Source organism: Colletotrichum graminicola (genome assembly GCF_000149035.1).
Source record: "Colletotrichum graminicola M1.001 genomic scaffold supercont1.53, whole genome shotgun sequence".
Classification (NCBI taxonomy): Eukaryota; Fungi; Ascomycota; class Sordariomycetes; order Glomerellales; family Glomerellaceae; genus Colletotrichum; species Colletotrichum graminicola.
This window is the reverse complement of record NW_007361057.1, coordinates 130,847-153,330: the sequence shown is the minus strand read 5'-3', so window position 1 is coordinate 153,330 and position 22,484 is coordinate 130,847. Positions and strand designations below refer to the sequence as shown.

The 22,484-nt window shown below is 54.3% G+C and overlaps 8 protein-coding genes across 8 annotated transcripts; 3 read left to right on the top strand and 5 right to left on the bottom strand.

The window, feature by feature from the left end:
• Positions 1 to 1,575: 1,575 nt before the first annotated feature.
• On the top strand, positions 1,576 to 4,183 carry GLRG_09873 (topoisomerase II-associated protein PAT1; the record flags this gene model as incomplete). Its single annotated transcript, XM_008100558.1, has 2 exons — positions 1,576 to 3,842; positions 3,895 to 4,183. 2 exons carry the CDS (start codon positions 1,576 to 1,578, stop codon positions 4,181 to 4,183), a joined length of 2,556 nt encoding a protein of 851 aa, XP_008098749.1.
• Positions 4,184 to 4,617: 434 nt separating this feature from the next.
• On the bottom strand, positions 4,618 to 5,883 carry GLRG_09872 (DNA-directed RNA polymerase III complex subunit Rpc37; the record flags this gene model as incomplete). The annotated part of the gene is made up of 2 exons (XM_008100557.1): positions 4,618 to 5,342; positions 5,403 to 5,883. 2 exons carry the CDS (start codon positions 5,881 to 5,883, stop codon positions 4,618 to 4,620), a joined length of 1,206 nt encoding a protein of 401 aa, XP_008098748.1.
• Positions 5,884 to 6,975: 1,092 nt separating this feature from the next.
• Positions 6,976 to 8,190, top strand: GLRG_09871 (uncharacterized protein; the record flags this gene model as incomplete). The annotated part of the gene is made up of 1 exon (XM_008100556.1): positions 6,976 to 8,190. The coding sequence occupies one exon, from the start codon at positions 6,976 to 6,978 to the stop codon at positions 8,188 to 8,190; it is 1,215 nt and encodes a 404-aa protein (XP_008098747.1).
• A 544-nt stretch (positions 8,191 to 8,734) lies between these two features.
• On the bottom strand, positions 8,735 to 10,614 carry GLRG_09870 (major facilitator superfamily transporter; the record flags this gene model as incomplete). Its single annotated transcript, XM_008100555.1, has 10 exons — positions 8,735 to 9,125; positions 9,177 to 9,268; positions 9,329 to 9,452; positions 9,515 to 9,605; positions 9,664 to 9,823; positions 9,891 to 9,944; positions 10,007 to 10,237; positions 10,311 to 10,364; positions 10,417 to 10,498; positions 10,556 to 10,614. 10 exons carry the CDS (start codon positions 10,612 to 10,614, stop codon positions 8,735 to 8,737), a joined length of 1,338 nt encoding a protein of 445 aa, XP_008098746.1.
• A 1,918-nt stretch (positions 10,615 to 12,532) lies between these two features.
• Positions 12,533 to 13,364, bottom strand: GLRG_09869 (HORMA domain-containing protein; the record flags this gene model as incomplete). The annotated part of the gene is made up of 2 exons (XM_008100554.1): positions 12,533 to 12,733; positions 12,792 to 13,364. The coding sequence occupies 2 exons, from the start codon at positions 13,362 to 13,364 to the stop codon at positions 12,533 to 12,535; spliced, it is 774 nt and encodes a 257-aa protein (XP_008098745.1).
• A 546-nt stretch (positions 13,365 to 13,910) lies between these two features.
• Positions 13,911 to 15,089, top strand: GLRG_09868 (PI31 proteasome regulator; the record flags this gene model as incomplete). The annotated part of the gene is made up of 2 exons (XM_008100553.1): positions 13,911 to 14,094; positions 14,149 to 15,089. 2 exons carry the CDS (start codon positions 13,911 to 13,913, stop codon positions 15,087 to 15,089), a joined length of 1,125 nt encoding a protein of 374 aa, XP_008098744.1.
• Positions 15,090 to 15,275: 186 nt separating this feature from the next.
• Positions 15,276 to 18,000, bottom strand: GLRG_09867 (glycosyl hydrolase family 2; the record flags this gene model as incomplete). Its single annotated transcript, XM_008100552.1, has 3 exons — positions 15,276 to 16,351; positions 16,411 to 17,810; positions 17,870 to 18,000. The coding sequence occupies 3 exons, from the start codon at positions 17,998 to 18,000 to the stop codon at positions 15,276 to 15,278; spliced, it is 2,607 nt and encodes an 868-aa protein (XP_008098743.1).
• A 706-nt stretch (positions 18,001 to 18,706) lies between these two features.
• GLRG_09866 (prolyl oligopeptidase) lies at positions 18,707 to 20,952 on the bottom strand (the record flags this gene model as incomplete). The annotated part of the gene is made up of 3 exons (XM_008100551.1): positions 18,707 to 19,366; positions 19,438 to 20,385; positions 20,461 to 20,952. 3 exons carry the CDS (start codon positions 20,950 to 20,952, stop codon positions 18,707 to 18,709), a joined length of 2,100 nt encoding a protein of 699 aa, XP_008098742.1.
• Between the last annotated feature and the right edge of the window lie 1,532 nt (positions 20,953 to 22,484).

Sequence of the window (22,484 nt, the reverse complement as noted above, 5' to 3'; positions counted from 1 at the left end):
TACTTTCCATAACCTTAGTCATTCGACCAAATGATTAAGCATTCCACTTCCATCACACCCTCCGAGTGGATGCACGGACTGGGCTTTGCAGTAAACCGAAGTTGAGATAGGAGGAATCTTTCTCCTCTAGCCATTTTGACTCGGATCAATACCATGATAATAACGCTGGCGAACTCAGAGAAGACTCGACGACATCCATACAAAATAACAGGTATCATCACGTTGTGAACAAACATGACGCTTGACTCATTGTGCGATATGTATAATACGTCAAGCCCAATCTCCTACCTCACTCTACAACACAACCATCGCCTGAGATATCAGCTGGCTCACTACAACCTGAGTAGCAAGGATGTGAGAAGAGAGCCGCAAATGCAAGGAATACGTATAACCCATCGTTCGGATCTTACCTGTACATGACAATTCATCATGTACATAACCTTGTGCGTGTCGGTTTGGAGTCGTTGCCGTTGAAAAGATTGGTTCCCATCAGACCGGTGAACATAACCGAGCCATAGGGACGTAAATGTAATTGAAGAGTTTGGCGATGTAATGCAGCCCTTGATTGAAGTTTGCCGATCATTACATATTCATTTGACACAGGTGCCATGCCCTATAAAACGACAAACAACTTGGCAGGCCGCTGGAAAACGAAAATCACATAATTGAGGACCCCTCCATCCACATTCGGACAGAATATCTACGCAGTACTAATCAGTACAGGCCACGGTGACGGGAGGGGCTATTCATAGCAGCCGGCGAGTGACTAACAAATCACGTGATCAGTGTGCTGGTAGATGGGTCATCTAAGCTCCCCATTGGTCCGTAGATGGCCAGGTAGTGGGGTCCTCTGGCCTCTCAAGCCTCAATTCCTCCACGGCTGCGAATGATGCATCACCACTTTGGACATTGCATCCCAAGCCCAAGCAACGCGACTCTTCTGTTTCCCTTCATAGCACCACACTGCACTTGGCGCATTGTGTTCGATCTTGGTCTTTGGTGGATCTGTTTCCTCTGGATGTCCATATACCAAGCAGATCGGCTATAATACCCTGTTTATGCCTAGTTGCTTTACTCCCACTTTTGGAATTTGTCTTTGACGACATCATGATAGTTTTGGGAGCTGTTCTGCTTAAAGCCACAGACATCTCATTCTCTTAGTGGTAAGTCGCATCATTCTCACATTCACATCACTGCCTGCAAGAGTGTATTGAGAGCAGCCTGCCCTACTTTATGCCTCTAACCATCTCCTGTCTGTTCACGAAATGCAAAGGCGGGAGCAAGTGGGAGCAAGTGGGAGCAAGTGGGAGCAAGTGGGAGCAAGTGGGTGGCTTCCCCACCACGTATCACTTTCACCTGGCTGAAGGTGTCTGAAGGAGTCTCTTTCTTCTTCTTAACTGAAATCAGGTTGCTCTCGTCGTCTTGTTGCTGGTCGTCCTTTCCTCATTTCGCCTTAGCTACCTTGCCATCTATTTGCCTCGGCCTACTTCAGATGCTCAACTTCAAATACTGACCGATACCTAGTACACAGCTATCTGCTTCTGGACAATTTCGAAATCGAACCGGCTTCCGAAAATGTCGTTCTTCGGTTTCGACCCGTCGCGTCCGAGCCACAACACGGCGGCGCCGGGCTTTTCTCAGGCCCACGATCCTTTCGCTGGCCTCTCCCGCGGCAACACCGAGGAAGACGATGCTGTCGAGTTCGACGACACCTATGATGGCTTAGGCGATCAGCTCGAAGAGAGCGGTGATGCCTTCAATGACGACACATTCGGGGGTGGTGGCAGCGAAGCCATCTCTTCCGCGCCCGTTGGTAAGGACTTTGACTTCTTTGGCCAAACGGCCAAAGTGTCGGATGCCATCGAAGAAGAGCAGGTCCGCTACAGTCGCCAAGTTCCAATGGCGAAGCCGGCTCCCGCTCCTGCGCCGACTCAGCAGCAACAGCACTATCAGCAACAGGCCCAGCCTCCGCCCAACTACTACTATCAAAGCCAGCAGACCTCCAGGCCTGTTCGCACCGGCTATGAGAAGTACAAAGAGGCAGAGCCTATCCCTGATCTTCATGTCGATGCATCACTTTGGGGCATGCCTTCCAAGAAGCCCCCCGTCCCGGAGCCTTCGCCGCAGCCGCAAGCCGCCTCTGCCAGCCGTAAGGTGATGAGTCTGGAGGAAGTGGAAAAGGCAATGCGAGAGCAGGCCACTAAGCGAACAGCCCAACCTGCTCTTTCCGAGTCTGCGCCGAGCGTTCAAGGTTATCCGGCTGATTATGGATATGGTCGACCTGAGGCTGTTCAACAACAATCTTTCCAGGGTCTTGAGCATCATCAGCAGCGCGCTGGTCAGCCTCCTCAGCACACCAGCCATGGCCAGCCTGTTACCATCCTTCAGCGACCTCAGTCTATCACCTCCAAGCCTACGCCGCCCATTCAGGGCACCCCCAGTCCTCTTGCTCAACCTCCTCACTCTCAAGTTCCGCCTACGCAGCCGACTCAGATATTGCAAAACCCCAATAGGCTTTCGGGCGATGCCGCTCGGATCGCAGGACATGGCCAACCTCCTCATGGTCATCACCAGGCCCATCGATCTCAAGGTTCCATGGGTCGTGTTCCTCCGGTCGCTCAGCAGCAACAGCAACAGCAGCATCTTGCCCACCTTTCTGAGGACGAGAAGGCTGCATACCTCGACCAAGAAACCAAACGTGCTAAGCGTAATCATAAGATTTGGGTCTTGTCCAAGGACAACGGTCTCATGACGCCTCAGGATAAGAACTTTGTGACTCGTATCCAACTGCAGCAGCTTGTTTCGGCCACCGGCAATCCGATTGATCAGACCAACGACGACTCTCTGACGGAAGACTTTTACTATCAGGTTTTGAGCCAGATCCGCGGTGGTCAGCGCCAGAACCCGAACCAGCCCCTGAACAACTTTGCTCAGACCTACCTGTTCCAGACTGGAAGCCGCCAAGGCAACATGAGAAGACAGGGACGAGCCGCCGAAAACCATGTCCAGCGGATGGAACAGCAAGTTCAGCGTGCTGTTGAGGCTGCCAAGAACAAGCCCAAGAACCCTCAGCTGGTCATCGCGGGCAGTCTTGGAAAAATTTCTTTCAGCAACGCCAAGACACCGAAGCCACTCCTCAACATCAAGAGAACCGACAGCAGTGGAGATGCTAACCGCCCTGGTAATGGCAAGCGCCATGGAGATTCGAACGGCCTGGACCGCAAAGCTATTCTGCGGAACATTGAGAAGGTCTACAATACCATTATGAAGATGGAAGATCACGCTCGCTTCATTCCTCCACCGCCCGCTAATGGCAACGACGAAGAATTCCATGTGAAGCACCAAGCGTGGTTGGAGACGGCCCAGGCGTACAATGCTCAGCTTTGGAACGATCTCAAGGTTCATGAGCCCATTGGTGCCACTACCATTCACCCGTTCATCGCGTTCCTTTCGTTCCCCAAGGGCAAGAAGGCCATCCCTCGTGTCTTCCGACACATTAGCTTCGAGCAGCGCACCACCATCTTGACCATGATCATCATTCACCTGGATCAGCTCGATGTAGTCTACGGTGCTCAGGCTACCGACGGTGAGGTTAGCCTCAACGCTGCTATGCGGGAGAGTATTGAACTCTTCTCTGCCGCTGTCATGCCGAGCTTGTTTGCCTATTTCAACGAGACGGAGCTTGACATTGTGACTGGTGTTCTTGGTCTTATCAGCACCAAGCTGAACATCGATCTGATTGCCAAGACTCGCGTAGGTTGCTCGATGTTGACTCTGATCCTAAGCAGAGCCGAGTTGTTGAAGCAAGGTGGTGGAGGCACTCCTCAGCTGTGGGCTGAATGGTAAGCATTACACGGCCCAATTCTCCATTGGCACGCACTGACATCATTGCAGGGAGCAAACCTTCAATATGTTCTTCAACAAGCTCGAGCCCACTCTTCACCACATCTTCCCTGGTAGCGTCAACACAGGTGAAGACGTTGTCGTCTGGCAGCTCCTTGCAGCTGTTGGCGTCAGCGCCAACCCCGAACAGCAACAGCGCTTGGTTCTTGCTGTCAAGGACCGCGTGCTTGACACAGTCGCTCATGCCAAGACGCTTCCGGGCGCCATGGCAACCACCCGACTTGCCACTGTCAACCTCTTTATGCATTCCATTGGCTTGGATGTTGAATTGCTTCAGTAAGGGGATATTCGTTGCGCCAATCGTGGCTAATGACACATTACGAGTGGAAGTATGCGTTCGAGACTTGGGAGATAACGAGTTGGTCGTTTTCGCATGGCCCGTGATTTTTTGAGGGCATGGAGGTCGCTACAAAGCTGTAGTACTGGGGCTGCAGCATTTATGGAGGCTTCAACATGCGGAAGTGTGGCTTATTCCAAGGCAATATGCACAGAACATATCTCGTGTACATTGAACACACGGCTTTTTTGAGATGATGCCGCCATGATAATATCGGTGGTGCATTGCGACCAGGCTTGCTAGTTAGAGCAAAAGAAAATATGCATTTTGACGTTGAAAAAGCCGGAGCCGTCCATCTCCCTGAAGGAACCCGTTTGTCTACCATGCCGCAACGCCCAAGCTATGCAAATCAAATCCTGTTGTCGGGGTACTATCCGTCATGTCAGGTCCATGCTAGAAGATGCTTGCGCGGGCGCCGCTCTTGCCTTGCCTCCCCGTCGCGACGCCACTGCGCCTCGAGCCTTGGGCTTCGCCCTCCGCGCCTCTTCCTCGGCGGCCGCCGCGGCAGCAGCCTCAGCTTCCAATTCTGCCTTGGACAGCGGCTTCGGCTTCTTGATGCCGCTGACAGCCTCCAACAGCTCGTCGTCGCCCCACTTGGTCTCCAGCCGCGGAACCTGCTCCGCCAAGTCCACCACGGGCTTAGACTCAGACGCCTCGGCACCCTCAAGCGCAGCTTTCTTTTTCTTCTCCTCGGCCTCCTCGTCCTCGTCGGCCGTCAGCAGCTGCGGCTTTCCCGCGTCGCCCGGCGCGCGCATGATGAGACTCTCCTGGTAGATCTCCCAGGCGGCCTCGTCGTTCTCGTCCGTGTACTTGAGCTTGCGCCAGTTCTCCATCTGCACCGCGCGGAGGCGGTCGGCCATGGTCTCGCTCTTTGCGGTGGCACCATCGGGCGTCGTTTTGATGGTCATGTGGATCGCGCGCGCCGCCGCGGAGCCCTGAGCCGCTCCGCCGCCTGCGCCTCCCGGGCCGGCACCTGCTGCTGCCGCGGATTCCTTGGCCGCGGCGGCAGAGGCGTTGCGTTCTTGTTGGGCCACAGCGTCAACATGGTGCAGCTGGGGACGGAGGTGGACGAGGTTTGTAACCGGCGTGAGGTGGAGGTCCTCTGAGATCTTGTGTTAGCAGGCTGAAATAATATTTAAAAGAAAGGCGAACTGAAGCTTACTGCCTTGGAAGACGCCAATCATGTACTGGACCTCCTTATGGTCAGGACACTGACCGCCGAGGGTCTGCGTCCGCAGCACCTTGTCCTGGCGCACGGCTTCCGGCCACTCTAGGTACATCTCGTCCTCCAAGTCAATTTCTCCGCGCCTCTTGGGCCGGGGCGGGGGCGCTCCAACGCCGAAGCCGCCGGACAGGCCGTGAGTGCCACCGTTCTTGGCCTCGAGGCTGGCCTTGAGCTGGCGGCCCCACTTCATGCCCTTCTCGCGGTCGTAGGACTGAGTATAGTCTAGGGGCACATCGACCTCAACCATGCCGGAGCGGGCCTTGAGGCGCATCTCGGTCGGGGTGGGCTGGCGCGGATCGGTGCGGTTAGGCTGCTGGAGAACCCAGAGCTTGCGGCCCTGCGGGAGGGACGGGTTGAAGAACACGTCGTAGGAGGCGATGACGGGATCCGGGTCGAAGGGCTCGTCAGGGGGGTCCATTGTTGCTGTCGGGGCTGGCATTGTGCGGGAATGCGTGAGAGGATCAATTCGTCTTTGCTGAGAAGATGCGGTGCCTCCTCGAGATTGGGAAGCAACTTTAATGTAGGTTATGTCCGGGAAATTTTTGGATGCGCTCGGTGAGTCTACCCCACGGTGGGAAGGACGGCGGGTGCTTATCGATAAGAATGATGGAGCTCCTGCCGGGGCTGGTGGGGGACGACCTCAATGCTTCATTCTCCCAACCTCTTTTCCTTGGTGAACGCCTCCATATCATTATCATTAGTCCACTTGGTACATCTTGAACCCTAGCATCAATATGCTCATCTTCTTCTAGTCTCGGGCAGTAGAATGCATCGGACTAAAGCAAAAATCTTGGATATGCAGATAGGTCTCTATTATATGCAGACAACATCCCTTTATTTTCCTACGGGGTCTAGAAACCAACAGCCCTTGATTTCCACATCATTCACTGCTAATATTTGCCTAATAATCAACAGAGAACTGCTCCTTATACTCTGTATAGTATCAAAAGTAGTTTCGTGGATAGTCGGAAGGATTCAACCAGCCTAGCATGTGACACGATGCCGGGCGAGCACCTCGTTCTCAAGTCAAATCCGGGGAAACCCGAAGTCCTGCATCTGTCGCGATGGCTGGGGATATCTTGACCAGCTGGCATACCCTCTGAGCTTTCTCGCTGCAAGCGAATACATGGCTGGTGCTTCGAACCATTTTGGCCGCCTTGCTATGACGAACAGGTTGTGTCGAAGCCAATAGCAGCACATCGCTCCTTTGGCACCCTTGCAGCTCCTGCGTGCTAAGAGCTCACAGACCGAATCTAAAATTGCACTTAACAACGCATATCATGTAGCAGCATTGATTGCGAATGGTTCGTGAACCTTGACAACTGGCAGCGTCGTGCGCCCACCTTAGCTTCATCGGGCTAACGATGATAGTGCTGATGAGATACACTAGCAACCACGCGAAGGTCTAGCTTCCTAATCTCCGTTGATGCTTAATAACAGCGAAATCCCCATGTTTAAATATGAACTGTCAGAGTTAGATACATGCTGCTGCAGGCCCTTGTAGCTCCAGATGACTGCCGATGTTCCGAACTCGCTCAACTGGGTCTCCTTCGTCACGGGAATACTCTCCTTCGGCCTAACGATCCTCAACTTGATCGCACTATACGGCAACTTCGTCGCCACCATCCGAGCTGCTCCTAGTGAGATTCGAGATTCATTGGGAAACCTCCGACACCAGCTGTGTGAAGAAAGAGAGGCCCTGCGATACCAGACAAAGGAGATACGCTCAAATGGCAGATTACGCCAGCGTATTACGAGTGTCAACGACAGGCTAGCGAGCCATGAAGCTCGTAAGACGTTTAGGCACGCCGAGAAGACCTTACCGCTTCACTACATGACTCTGCGGGATCTCTGGTGCAGTTTCAAAGACATCGAGAGGCCGTTTCTCGTTGCGAGCGGGTTCCGCGCCGAGACTATTCTCAACGGCGCAGCCTGGTCTGAGGGGGACCTTGATGAGAAGGTCCGTCCTGACTTAGAGAAGCACGGCGAAGCGGACAGTTTTGCGGATTGGAGCGCGCTTTATAAGTGTGACTTCATGCACAGGTTCATTTGGTGGCAGGTCAAGGACGATGTGAAGAAGTTGTCGGATGAGGTTGGACGGATCATGGCGCGGCGGACGGAGAGAGAGGTTACTTCCACCCGGATGATGGTCAAGCAACTCTTCAATGGCGATGTGCCCCCGCAGATTATCGAAGCGCATCCGCGCCGCCCTCCAGGAGGTGGCAGTGGAGGGGGTGCGACCAAAATTCGAACGAGCAGGGGTTCGGGGCCTGTGAGACGGAGCTCGGTGCAGGTGAGAAGGAGCCCGGCCCCGTCCAGGAGAAGCCCCGTTCCTATTCCAAGGCGGCAGGGCGAGCGGCTTGCAGCACAAGACGATGAGAGCTCCTCTTCCGGTCAGAGCAGCGACAGTAGCAGTCAGACGCCACGCAAGGGCATGGACGTGCCCAGACGGGAAGACGGCAGTCCCGCGGCCAGTGAAAGTCAACACGACGCTCCAAATAGCGATGCTGCTACCGTCGGCAAGCGCCAGCAACGTCCACAACCCCAGCAGCAGGATTCCAAGACCAGGTGGGAACAGTTCCGGAGTAGACCTACGAGGCAGTACGATATCATAGAGTATTTCGAAGGCGAGGGCCGAGATCATTCAAAAGTTATCGAGGTGATCCCTGAGAGTGAGATTGACTACTTCTCTCAACGGTTCAGGCAAAGGCTTGAGAATAAGTGATACGATGGTTGGCATTCGGAGGCATCTGCAACTGGTCTTGTTCTGATGGGCGTATTTTCTAACACAGCATTTACTAATGCGCATTGTTTTTGCATTTAAAGAGCTCGTATGGATACTATGGAGACGGACGCATATTTTCGGACTTCGTAGAATGAGTCTAAGCTGACACTGCTGCATAAAAATTAGAAGCTCTTTATCTTCCTTGTCGATCGTTCTGTTAGGTTATTATGCATGATTTTTCATGCCTGCCCAAGGCATCTTGGGTGACGATATCGTGTCCAATATACTAATTTAGTAGAGCTGGTAAACAAAACAAATGAAGCGATTCGACATGTGCCTTTCAAGTATTTGGGTGTAACTGAGATCATTGAATGCTCATTTATCAGAACCTCGAACGTATGGAGCCAGGATTAGTCCGACTCTCTCATGGTACGAAGGAGGTGAATCTGAGCTTCTATGAGAGGCAGTGATGCCTCTCTAACATCGCCAGTTGCAGTTAAAGAGACCTTCAACAACGGCCGTGTAAATCCTCTTTCACCTGCATTTACTGAGGTCTATCGTGAAACTTCCCCATTGACTTCTTTCCAATGGCTGTACTGTCGGACTTCTCGAGTACAGACTTAACACCAGCGTCTGCATTATCCGGCTCCCCTGTTGAATCTTGCTTGACTGCATCCTTTGCCTTCCTCTTCTCCTCCCACTGCAACGCAAAGTGAATCCCAACGAACATCACACTAGACACGAGGGCAAATCCGAGATAGAGCTTAGATCCAATGCGCCATTGAGGAGCTTCGGATGCTGGGAAGGCAGCAAGAGGGATGAATGCACTCATAAGGTACGATAAGATGGTGCCGCTGGCAAAGAGCACGGTGCGCACCTGTGGCTCACCTTGAAGGTGTGCCGACGCCCATGAGCAGAGCAGCATAGTGGAGACTCTGGCTTCAGTTAGAGAATCGATTGTGAAAGGGTTTGAATGTTTGACGTACGCTCCTATGTAGTTCATGTACCAACCAGCCATGTAAGCCCGCTCGTTGCTAGGTCGTACAATTAGAATGATATGAGAAGAAATGTTGATGACCTATCCAATACATTGTCAGCTTGAGGTGCCCATGTAATTCCTAGGTATGTGCAAACATACAGAGTGTAGAAGCAGAAATGGCAGTCTAACGCCAAAGTAATCACTGAAACCACTAAACAACAGCTCTGCTACGAGCTGGATAGCCTGCCCGATGATGGGCAGGTAGTTGATCATTGCAATGGAACTTTGGCCACATTAGCTTCAGACTTTCTTCCAGTGGTCTGATGTTGTGTAGTTGGAACTCACTACTTGACTGAACCGTCGGAATTCTTGAGGGACTTGAGCCATAGGTTGAAATAGTTGGCCGGTGTGAAGTTGCCACCGATGCACCACGCAACTAAGAGGTCTTGTCAGATCGTTTCAAAGCCTCCTGTCCGCAGCTGATGCAAACTTACTAGCAAAGGCCCATAGTTGCCAAAAAGTGAAGCACCTAAAAAAGGATATGGGCGTGATGCCGATCTGCGGCTTGCGGCCAACCCGACGAGCACGAGCCAGAGCGATGTCGATATGTTTAGGCTTCAAGTAGAACTTGGAAAGAGGGTTCGGGCGTTCGGGCTGTGTTATCAGGTCAGTTCCAAGTTCAGGAGGTCTCGAGGTTCAACTGAAGGGAGTAAAAGCTTACATAGCCAGGAAGAATGAAGAAAGCGGCAATTGCGACGGCGATAGTACACACGCCCTAATCAGAGCTGTTATTAGGTCACCGTCGACATCCACCCAAGTTCACGGCCTCCAGCTCACGTTGATGATGAAAGCCCATCTCCAGCCAGACCGGCCATGCAGACCCTCAAAATTGGTTGAAAGAGCCCCTTGCATCGCACCGGAAAGCATGGCACCCGCTGGTTGGGCAATATTGTAGAGACTCATTCGTAAGGCGACCTCGTGAGGCATGTACCACTGGCTGATTAGTGTGAAGTATCCAGGCCAAGCAGTCCCTTCGAAGAATCCGATCAGGAAGCGAAGGCCATAAACCTGGTCGACCGTTATAAACTAACCCGTAGCTTGCTGCCTTGCAGACGGATATGGTCATGAGAGAAAGACATACCTGCTTGGCGCTGCTCACAACTGAGAGACAACAGGTAAGAACGCCCCAAATAAGCTGATGAATCTATTAGTCGACCTGGGGATACGCTGTATGGTAAATTGCTGACCTCGCAGGCCGGCAACCATCGGGAGGGGCCGAAGTGAGAGATGACGATACACGAAGGATACAGCATGATCATGTATCCAATACTATATGGGACGGACTTTAGTCAGTAAATCTGCACATCAACGACAGACGACTCTTACTTGAAGAATGTTGTAAAGTAATTCAGTTCGTTGCCAAACAACTCCAGGTCCTCCTTCATTCCAGATACATATGCATTGCTCTAAGAGAGTCCCATGTTAGCTGCGGCTAAGTACCGACGACAGAAAATGGTTAATACAATGTTTGTTTGATCAATATACCTGAGATACGCTGTCAGTTTCTCATACTCAGACTACCAGTTAAAGGGCCTTCACACACTTGAACATATACCCCAAAAATCCAATGGACAAGAAGAATAAGTCGAGGCGCCACAACTAATTCTTCGATTAGACTTCAGTTATATACTTAGTGCAGCCTAAGGACCTACAAACGCTCTCTCTTCCTTTGGGTCAACATCGTCTTTCGTGTTGCTGTTCACGAGAGAGATATCGCCACCGGACCCGGACATTCTGTCATCAGACCTGCCATCTGGAGCCGCTGAGACATTGGTAGTGGTTATTATCGAATCGGTAGCCGGAACACCCATCTTGCAACAGTTTTCAAGCAATGTTCGAAACTATAATGTTTAGTATAAGCAGTTCTGCAATCTCCCACGTGGCATTCGAACGAGAGAAACTCATGATCAACCTTTGGAAGAGTACTTATATGGAGTTATCTCCTGCCAACAAGCTTTTTTTTAACATGTATCTAATAGTGCCGCATGATGGCATCAACGCGGGTGACAAAGACGTGCTACGCGTAGCGACAGGGTGGTGGTGGGGCATATCGACAGCCTGAGAATGAGGGGCGCGGAAGCTGACTTGGGAGCTATTATGTCCTCTGATCTTCGCCTTCGTCCTCAGTGTGACCCGGTTTCTAGTCGGGGCTCTTATCAATGTCAATCGGGAAACGTCCGATGCTGGCGCTTTATGCTGGGCTAAGCGCCGTTGCGACATTGACTGGGGAGAAGACGTGATACCCCCTCCGACACGGGGTGTGGCCATACAAATACTAACGGTTGTCCGCAAATGCCGCATAGCCGGCTTCGCCGACCAAAAAGCTTCATTCGCGAATGTGAGTGCCGTGCAGCATCTGAATTCCCTTTTCCAGCCTCTATGTTGTCGGATTCTGGGTCAGCCAAGGACCGACGGTTAGTTGTGGGTGTGGTTCGGATATAGGGTGGGGGAGTTACTATAATGGACGACACAAACGAACAAGAAATATATACGACATTCATCCTATCCAATCCAGAACCTCCCCGATTTCGCCTGCTGATAACTCACATGATCTCTTTCTTCCTTTTTCTGGAATGACACAAAGTCTTCCTACAGTGGTATAACAGATATCTGGGTCATTGAACGCCCCGTTATGCAGGATGGACCGTAGCAGCCGATGCCCGTCCATGGGGCCACATCCGGTTGCATCAAGTAGTACTGCCAACAGCACTTGTTTGGATCCAAGCCATCTGTGCCATGCCTTCCTACCGCTTAGGCGCGTCTTCGTCTCCTTGACTGCACCTTGATCAACCCCTGTTATCTCGATAATATTTTATCCAAAGTCCCTATTGTCTCCTTTGGCGGATCGATGGAACGGGGTATAGTGCATCTTGCAAGCAGTGATTACCATATCAGCCACCAACCTGAACAAAACGTACTTCAAGCTACGGCCGTGAGCCCAGCTGGTAGGGCTCATATTCAAAGTCCGCAATATATAGGGTCTGGCCCTCTCCAGGTGGGGTCTTGCCATGTCGGGAGGTTATAGCTGTGCTTCGAAGAACAAGTATCATAGTATAGTTAGGCCAGAGATCACCTCTAGGTCACTCACAAGACCTTTAGTTTCATCTTCCATATCGTTTGATCTCGAATGATCAATAAAGGCCGCCAGCCAGGTCAAGATCATAGATAGTAATTGACGTCTATCTAAGCCTCTTGGTGATCGGCCCTCTTGTTGCCTGTGGGCTGGGCAAGTAAAAATAGGTATGACGCAAAGCTCATGTAGGAAGGCATTGAAGACGGTTGGTTATAGACTCAGTATGTACTTCATGAAAAATAGGAGTCTTGTGTAGAAGGAGGAGAGGACTGTGGTTTGCCTTCCTCAATCCAGCATTCGAAGAAGAGAGGGCCAGCCTCTACGGAGCGCAGCGGCGTGGTAGAGGCGCCGCCAATGGCTATGCCCGGCACTGGATTCGTCCTCGAAGCAGGTTGAAGGGATGGCTCAGAAGGAATCCAAGGCTGCGGGTGCTACATCATAGGTCAGAAACCGGTCGAATTTGTGTTTAGCAAGTGGCGTAATGCATACCCCTATTGGTGCTGGAGCCTCGTCCCTAAGCTCAACGGCCATTGTGAAGGTGCATCCCTCTGGCAGAGGACCCTTCATTTCTGCCGCATAGGCAAGACGTCTCAGAGCACCACGATACGCCTCGTTAACGTCAATCCAGTTGACAGATCCGTCATCGTCATCGTCTTCCCTTCGCTGGAACCTGTGTCCTGCGCCAATCTTCTCTTTGCCCTTACCCGTAGCCCAGACAGGAAAGTTGGCGACGTCAAAGACCCATCTTTCAATGACGGCCATGTTATCAGGGGCGTGAATAACGACGCAGACTTTAGAGACGGTACCAAGTGCAAGCTGGTCCTGTATGGCAGCAAGAGCCGAGTTGATCCATTCGCAGAGAGCCGGGTGGCGGGACTGGGGGACCGGAAGGTTATGGGCTTTGGTCATTAGAAAGGTCTGCTTCGGGTACAAACGTCTGTGATATAGTATTGTGTGTATCGTAATAGTGAGAAAGGATGTGAATGATGTCAGGATTGTGTTCGCCTGCGGGCGTGGAACGGACACCGGGGGGGCAGGGACTGCGTCTGAACTGGACGACATGGTGCGCAAAGGGCCGCGCCAGACAAAATAAAGAGCACTTCTTGAATGGCAGCAAATAGTTTGTTTCGGTATACTGTGTCACCCAAGCGAAGTAAGCCGTAGGCGATAGTACTCGGAGTGTTACTGGCGGCAAGGATTGTTGAAGCACCGAAACCGCGACGAACGCGTTTGACAGCTCTACGCCATATCACATGCTGTAGCACGTGACTATTCATCAGGGGGTTCAACTTCTACACTACCTACTCATACATACACCGAGGGAGGGGCTACTCCACATATAGGGCTGAAGGCAGCCAGGCAGTGACGCCACCATGCGAACTGCCCGCAGCTCTGCACCAGAGCTTAGCTTTTTCTACTTCTGGCTCTGCCACCTTCACGTCGTCGAGCCCAACAACAGAGAGCGAAGCCCAAAAGCTCCAAGCCCCAACCACCATCTACTTAAGTAGGTACTGCGCTCCCTTGCCGGCATAAGTTTCCCAGATTTCAACCTTACAATCACACATCCAAGGAGCCTGCATCCTTTCCTCTCATCGCTCGAACTTTACGATGGCGAATCCACTCACCCCGCAGTCCATACTGCAACTGATGGCAGATGCTCTGCCAACGCACCCCAAAGACGATACCACCTCCGACATCAGTAGTGGATACGAGCTGCCCGCCCTCCTAGCCCATGCATGCATGGTATCTCTCAAGTTCCGCCTCCTCGGCTTCGACGAGGAGAAGACGATAGGTACGTCGAGTCCGCCCTTGGCCAACCACCCAGCTAACACGCACCTCGCCATAGAGGAAGAAATCCAAAGCCTCGCCCCGCGACTGCCCGCATCGTGGAATGCCGGCTACGGTTCTCTTCGCTTTGTATACGCCCACAAGCAGTCCTCCATGACCTTCATCATCCGGGTCAGCAAGGTCGGCGGCAAGGTCGAGATCAGCGGTCTAGCCATTGGTCACGACGTCATCCACAGATTCGATATCATTACAAAAGATCTTGTCAACAGCGCTAAGCTTCCCCTGCGTATCACACTCACCGAGGACGGTACCGAGGACAGGAGCGACCTCGTTCAGAAACTCAAAGATGCCTTCGTATCCGAGTCCGCCATCACTATGCTTATCGATCAATTCAAAACGAATATTGTTCAGAAACTTATCCCAAAACTGCAAGTTGAAGGCTATGAAGAGTCCCCCGACGACCGGGACGCCGCGGAAGGCGCACAGCGCGAAGGCCGTGCTCAGGCTGGCCGGCCTGGACAGCCAATGCCCGGCGACCTTCCTGATCCAGCCCGACCGTATCCCATCAACGACCCCCTTGCTCAGCCTCCCAGGAGACCCATTCCCGTAGGAGATTTCCCTCCGCCCGATTTCGAGGACGAATATGAGGTCAACAGGCCGCCTAGACCTTTGGGTGTCCCGGGTCGATCTCCCTACAACATTGGTCACGATGACCTGAATCCGCCTGGTCTAGGACCCCACGACCCTCTTAGGCCTCATTTCATCGGTGGTGGTGGTCTACCTCGTCCAGGGGGTGGAGGCGGAATGCACCCAACTTTCGATGACCCCCTGTTCGGTGGCCAAGGCGGGCAGGGTGGTGGCGGGTATGATCCCCAAGCGCCACCGGGAGCTAGGTGGGATCCAATCGGCCCAGGTGGTCTGCCCCGGCATGGTGGTGGGCGAGGAAACCCTTTTGGAGGGCCGGGGGGTTTCGGTGGCTTCGGTGGTGATATCATTTGATTATTTGGGATGGCAGTCACCATGACGCTGGGTTTACGAGAGAATGACAAGGAAGGAAACCTGTCCCCATAGCTGTAGTATTTTACGCCGTAATGAGAAATGAAGCCCAGTAGAATCAAAACTATGCTTTTCGACTGGTCCTTAGTACACCGAGGACAAACCGTGACAGCTACACGTGAACAAGCTCTAGCTAGACAGCCTTAGCGACGCATCCGGTGCCCCAAGATATGTCCACCTCAACTCCTCAACCTCAATGCCCTCTACCCGGATCACCTTCTCCTCGCCCGGCACGATATCGAACCCGTTGTCACTCAGCTTCATGCCCCGCTCCTCTTGAATGATGAAACCTTTGACCGGCTTCTCGGCAGAGATAAGCAGTACCCCTTTCTCAGCCGACGTCCTGATCCGGCGGTCGGAAAACTCGAGATACTTCAACGGCTGCGGCCACGCCGTGTCCTCCGCCACAAGCTTCCCGTCTACAACAAGCGTCGCGTGAATCACGAAAGGGTCATCCGCCTCCTGCTGATACGGCACACGTGCGTCTCCAAACTCCTCCTTCGCGGTGCCGACGGTCTGCTTCTCCACGACGTCTGTCGTCGCGTTCCCCTGCGCCACAACCTTCTTCTCGAGCCGCGGCCTCACCTCCCTCCCCGTCTCGATGGAGATGAACCGCACCGTCAGGTCCCCCGCGACGGCGTCTGTACGCCCGCTCGCGACCCAGACCTCGAACTCGGTACCCCTGGCCCCCAGGGTCGGGTCTGCGTGGCACTTTGTCCACTCGTCCACTCGCCTCCGCACGCCGACGTCCAGCGCCCGTAGCGCCCTAGCGATCGCGTAGAATGCGGGCTTCGGCACGAGCCAGTAGTCCACAACGGCCCAGCTCACTGTCGGCCAGCAGTCGTTGAGCTGCCACACCAGCGCGCCACCGCAACCCCTCGCGCCGCCGGTGCCCCAGTCCCGGCGCCAGGCCTTATACGCGAAGGACATGGCCTCGGCCTGCATCAGCTGGGTAAGGTGGGTGAAGCGGGGCAAGTCGTATGCCACAGAGAAATTCTCAGCGATGTAGGTCATCAGGCGGCGTTCGTGGTCGTAGGCCTTATTGCGGAAGTCGAGAGCCATGGAGCCTGGGCGTCGCTGAGAGGGAGCGGTAAGCATGGTAGCGATGGTGGAGAGGTGAGGGTAGCCCTCCATGCCGAACTCGGAGACGAAGCGGCCGGTCAGGAGGTGGGCGTCTTGGTATTTGTTCATGGCGCCATGCCAGACTGGGTTGGGGGTGTCAATTTGATGATGAGCCAGTGTTAAAAAGGGAGGGGACTCTCACTGTTCCATTGGTGAAGATCCCCGACTGTTGGGTCTGCAGTAGGTTTTCCATCGCCCCAAGGACTGCTCGGATGGTAAGTGGTAAGCGGGCTCTCCTCCCCCACGATCTTGGGCAGAAGATACTCGTAAAGATACCTCGCTGGGAAACTCGTCTTGAGCCAAGACTCCGGGTCCTTGTCCTCGTCAAAGCGGTACTCGAGCCGGTATCTCTCCTGAACCTGGTAGTCCTCGTTGTTCCCCGCCCAGATGACGATGCTCGGATGTCCCCTCAACCGCCTCAGATTCTGCCTCGCCTCTTCCTCGACGCTCTTCAGGAACGAGGGGTAGGTCGGGTAGCTCCCGCACGCGAAGCAAAAGTCGTGCCACACCATCACGCCAAGCTCGTCGCACGCCTCCATCAGCGCGTCCGCCTCGTACACTCCGCCGCCCCAGACGCGGAGCATGTTCTGGTTCGAGGCGGCCATGAGTTCCGCCCACGCGCGGTAGCGTTCGGGGCCGACGGCGGCGTGGAAGCTGCCGACGGGGATCCAGCAAGAACCGCCGGCGAAGACGTCGTGGTTGTTGATGCGGAAATAGAAAGACTTCCCGAGGGTGTCAGGCTCTTGGATCAGTTCCGCGCGGCGGAAGCCCGTCTTCCTGGTTTTGGCGGCGAGCGGGATGCCGGAGGCATGATGAATGGTGGCCGTGACGGTGTAGAGGGTTTGGGGGCCGGTGTTTATGGGGTACCAAAGTCGGGGGTTGTCTAGGTGGAAGTCTGTCTGTGCTGTCCCGTCTTCACCCACGGCGAACTCCTTTTCGAGGACGATCTCGTTTTGTAGGTTGAACCTTACGCATACCTTGTCGACGCCGGGACCCTCGATTTTAACAATGATTTTCCCAGACACCGACTTCAGATCCGGGCTGACTTCGCCCTTGACCCAGACGTCGTCCAGACGAGCAAGGTACCGCTCCAGAAACACCGGCTTCCACAGGCCGGCGGTGACCAGGATCGGGCCCCAGTCCCAGCCCCAGTGATACTGCGCCTTCCGCACAGGGATCCGGCCCTGCTCCGTCTGCCGCGCGATGAACCTATGCTCGTGGGCGTGCTCCTGGACGAGCTGCCTGCCGCGGAGCAGCGCCGAGTCGAACACGACCTCCAGTACGTTGTCGGCGCCGCCCCGTCTCAGTTGCCGCGAGACCTCAACGCGGTGCGAGAGAAACATATTGTCCGACCTGAGGATCACGGCCCCGTTCAGGGTGACGGTCGCAAAGGTGTCCAGGCCTTCAAAAACGAGATCCGTCACTCTGCCGGGGGCGTCCGACGGGTCCGCCGGCGTCGTGAAGGACGTGCGGTAGACCCAGGTCTTTTCCCCAACCCACTGGACGGCGAGCTCGTTCATGTCCAGGAACGGATCTGGTATCCTTTGCGGCATTAGCCATCTCAGGTGCCAAGGATTTCTGTCGACGTAAAGGCAGCTCACTTGTTGTTCGCAAGGAGGTCTACATGGACTTGACTCGGGACCTTGGGAACCGGAAGCCATGGGTGCTCTGAGGCGTCATCTTGCTGTTTGAAGGACCAGCCGCTATTGAGCTCATGTCGGTGGAGAGCCATCTCGGTCACTGCTCAAGATGTCCCGATCGCAAAAGAGAACCACTTCGCGTGGGGTTTGTTTCGAGCTCGCGCGAGTTGGTGTCCTTGCAAATGATGGCATGTGAATCCTTGATCTATATATACGTGAAATCCAAGGAACAAAACGGAAAACACAACAACACCTCTTCTCTCACTTGAGGCCATGCGCTCGAATAAAGGGCGGTGGTCTGGCCTCTTCCCCCGGATACCCCCGCATTTTGAGAAGCTCCCCAGCAAAGACACCCCAGTATAAATGGCACGGCACGGCATTGCATGTGCTTCGCGTAGCAGTGACATTGCTCGGTTGGACTAGCCAAGTCGTCAAATCAGCGGCGCTTGCGTGTCCCGGTTTTGATCAAAGTGATAGAGAAAGCACTGGGCTAGAACGGGGGTATGAAGTTCCAGAGACGGGAGGATCCCCTATGGAGGATTGGCGCAGGGGTTCGATGCGGGGTTTCGGGGTTTTGCGGTCCCGGGCCATAAATCGCTACGCACATCAGCCACAGAAAAGAGCTCACAGACCAGAAGGGGGTGGTAGGTCGACTTGAACAAGTCCGGGCAGGCTTTTGTATTCATATCGCGTTTTGTGGTTGCGTAGCGAGTTGCCAAGACCCAAAAGACACGGCTGGTATAAGAAAAGTGTTTTCGAGAGGAACACAAGATCATCAGTATATACCAAGACAAATGTTCATGCCCTCGTTACCGCCTGTGTCTCTCCAGCGTATCTTTTCATCCAGTCAAACACGGTTTTGTGCCAGACGATTGAGTTCTCCGGGTTCAGCACCCAATGGCACTCATCGCTGAATATCAAGAACCGGCTTTTTACCCCCTGAGACTGCAGCGTGTTGTAGGCGGCAATCCCCTCTGTGATGGGGCACCTATAGTCCTTCTCGCTGTGGATCACTAGCGTCGGCGGCGCGTGCCTCCAGTTCCGTAGGAGCTCCGGCCGCGCCGGGTTCCACCGCTCCAGCTCCTCGGCGTTCTTCCAGATCAGCGGCGGGCCGCCAAAGTTGGGCCCGCTGTCGATGAAGTCGCTCTGGATCATAAAGACAGGGAGGTTGAAGATGCCGTCGTGCCAGATGGCGCAGGCGAAGCGTCGGATCAGGTCGTGGCCCATCATCCACGAGATCATGAACCCTCCGTACGAGGCGCCGGCGACGATGGCACGGGCCTGGTCGAGGTACGGAACTTTCTCGAGGTGGTCCATGAGTGCGATGAGGTCCTGGTACGGCGCGCCGCCCCAAGACCCGTAGATGCGGGCGGTGAACTCGGTGCCGTAGCCCGTGCTGCCGGCGATGTTGGGGGCGACGAGCACGTAGCCCTGCTGAGCCCAGAGTGCCATGTTCCACTGCGGAGTCATTGTGTGTCAGTCAAAGAGGCATACCGTGACGGAAAGTCCGGCCGATTCTGGGAGCTCACCCTTGTCGACCAGGAATCCAACCAAGATGCCACCGGTCCACCGTGGGGCAAGAGAACCCAGGGGTACTTCTTGGTCTCATCAAAGTCGGTCGGCTTGATGATGAAGGAGTGCACGACTGCGTCATTTTCGCCCTCATACCAAAACTCCGAAACCATACGATGAGACAGACCGTACTTGGCGCCATGCTTGGTGGCCGACGACACAACCCTGGGCGCCGTTTTCATGGAGACGTCGACGATCTGCCACAGGCTGCTGTCGACCATGCTGTTGCTCGTCACGAGGATCCTGTCGTGGCTGGCTTCTGTCAGGGGGTAAAAGGCCGTGACCACGCCGGTTTGCACCAGCGGCGTTGCCTGTGCGTGGGGCCGGAGCTCGAGGTGCGACAACTTGACACGCCCGCAGTCCTCGGTCAGCAGAAGTATGGCGTCGGAGTCGCCCGCAAACTCGAAGCGCTGCGGGGGCAGAAGCGGCGCTCTGCCAAAGACCATCTTGTGCACGTCGTACGCGCCAAAGGACGTGGTGTGGCCGATGTACAGCCTGGCGTCTGAGAAGTCGCCAGTCAAGGACTGCAAGAAGGCGATCTTGGAGCCGTCAGGGGAGCACCGCACGTGGTTGTAGAAGGCGTTGGTCTCAGAGATGCCCATGACCATCGGCCGTGGCTTGACGGCGGCGGCGGCGGTGAAGGAGCGGAGGGGCACATAGTAGACGTGTGAGATGCCGGCCTGCTCGGGCGAGAGCCCGGCGTCCTCGGCGATGAAGGCGATGCCCTTTTCGCTGACGTCGAAATTGGAGTATGCGTCGGCCTCGCCGTAAATGCCGAAAGGGGCCTCGAGGCGGGTGTCACGGAGGACGTTTTGCAGCTCCGCCGCAACCCCCCACTTGCCGTGCGCGTTGACGAGGGTCGAGTACCATAGGGCATACTTGCGCGACTTGTAAAGGGTGTTCCACTTCGACGAAGACGAACATGTTAGTTGGGTATGCGTTTTGATTTCTAGGCAACGAACGGGGCGGGTCCAACTTACAAAGCGCACGTGGTAGTCGTCATAGATGCGGCCGGTGGTCGACTTCTCCTCGGCCTCGTCATTGAACAGAGAGCCGTCGGGGCCGACGAGACCCGTGACGACGAAGGCAACACTGCCGTCGCGGAGGGCCTTGAGCTTGAGGGTGCTGATGGGCGCATCATACTCGGCGGCGACGTAGTGATCCACGGCGAGGTCGGCGGCGTCGGCGATGCAGATCTGGGTGGTGCCCTTGTCGCCCGACTTCAGGTAGACAACGTCGGTCGCGGTGCCGGGGACCCATAGCGCGTCGTGGACCTTGTCGTCAGCGGTGAGCTGCTCGGAGGCGCCGGTCTCGACGTCCATGACGCGGACCTCCTTGAGCGTCTTCTTGTCGTCGAAGCTGTGGCTGGACTGGGTGTAGAGTATGAGGGTGCCGTCCGGGCTCGGGACGGCGGCGCCGCGGCGGGGCGCGCTGAGGAGCACCTCCGGGGTGAATTCCTTGGCGACGCGCATGTTTACCGGACGGGCGGTATGCGGTCCGTGGGAACCGAATAGAGGAGAGGGGTTCACGAGATCGGGAGGGGAATGGCTCAGTGATGCAAGGACAAATGGAGAAGGAGCCGGGTGAGGGTGTCACCGCAATTGGTTTATGAGAAGAGTTGGACTTGAATACCGAACAGCGAAATTGACGTCTTTTTTGAGCTATTTCTCCTTCACTCGATCCGACTCTCTCTGGTAGGTGTACGAATGAAGCTGACGCAGACTGGGCCCCGGGGACGCGACAGCCCTTGTTGGAGCGGATAACCTTGGCGCCTGACCTTCCCCCTTGAGATGCGCGACCAAGCTTCCCCCCATCCAGGAAAAGGGTGTGGTTATCATTTGGGACGAGTTTAGGAAAAGGCAATGTCAGATACATATTAATATTAGTACGCGCGCAGGCAGCAGCATTTAGTATTGATGATGAGTTGGCGTGTTTGAGACGATCAGCTGCAGCAGAGCTTCGTCAACCATGCTCTCTTTCGTTCCTTCACCCTGGTCCCCGCACCAAAGCCTCCAACCAGCCGTACTACTACTTACAGCTATATGTACCTACATAGTAATTTTCAGTGTGTTGTCAAGAGCTGCCATGTATGGTTTAGAGGCCATGGCGATTGTACAGGGGAGATGCATTACCAGGAAGTACCTCGACACGCGGCCCCCCGGTCTATCATATCATACTACCCGTATCTACCTAGGTAGTAGGTAGCACCCAGGTTAAAAAAAAAAGAAAGAAAAAAAAAGGTCGGTCTCCCATACCGCCTGCCTTTTTACTAGTAAAAATGCTATATCACTACAACATGCCTGAATAACTCTGCATCATGCAATAAAAAAAGACTGAATTGATTAAACGCATTGGGGGTAACGTTATGATAGGCTTCTAAAATACGGGTACTTTTTGGATGTGATAGAGACCGGCCTCTTTTTTTTTCTCTTTTTTTTCGAACCTGGGTGCGGTGGTAGGTAAGTAAAAAAGAAAGAAAGTAGAAAAGCTTAGCTAAACCAGGAGAGAGGCTTGGTCGCAGGGTGCGTGCGCAAGGCCCCGGAGGGAAACCGGACGGCCTACGGACGAGAAGCCGACGTGAGAGAGGGCCCACTTACTCTGATGGACGGGCTTCGTCTCCCGTTTGGTTACTTTTGGACGCATGCCCGACTAGACAGCGTGCATCGTATGTCAAGTCATGCCACTTCTGGTATTCACATGATTCTCGAATTATGTATTAATTATCAAAGTACCTACTATGGTTGGCAAGGTAAGGAGTAGCTTGGATACGGGACACCACCACCCCCCGTGTGAACCCCCACTATTCACCAAAACGAGACTCTCCCCTGCTGTTATTGGTCTGTTCTCCCCCTGGCTTACTCCATTTTAAATAGCGGCCCACTCGAGGAACGCCCGTCCCGGGTCTTTCGGGGTTTATACCGGTAGTGTAGATACGGATACCACCACGCAAAAAAGAGAAACAAACAATAATAATCCCACCCCTCTGTGTCTCTGGACCCTTTCC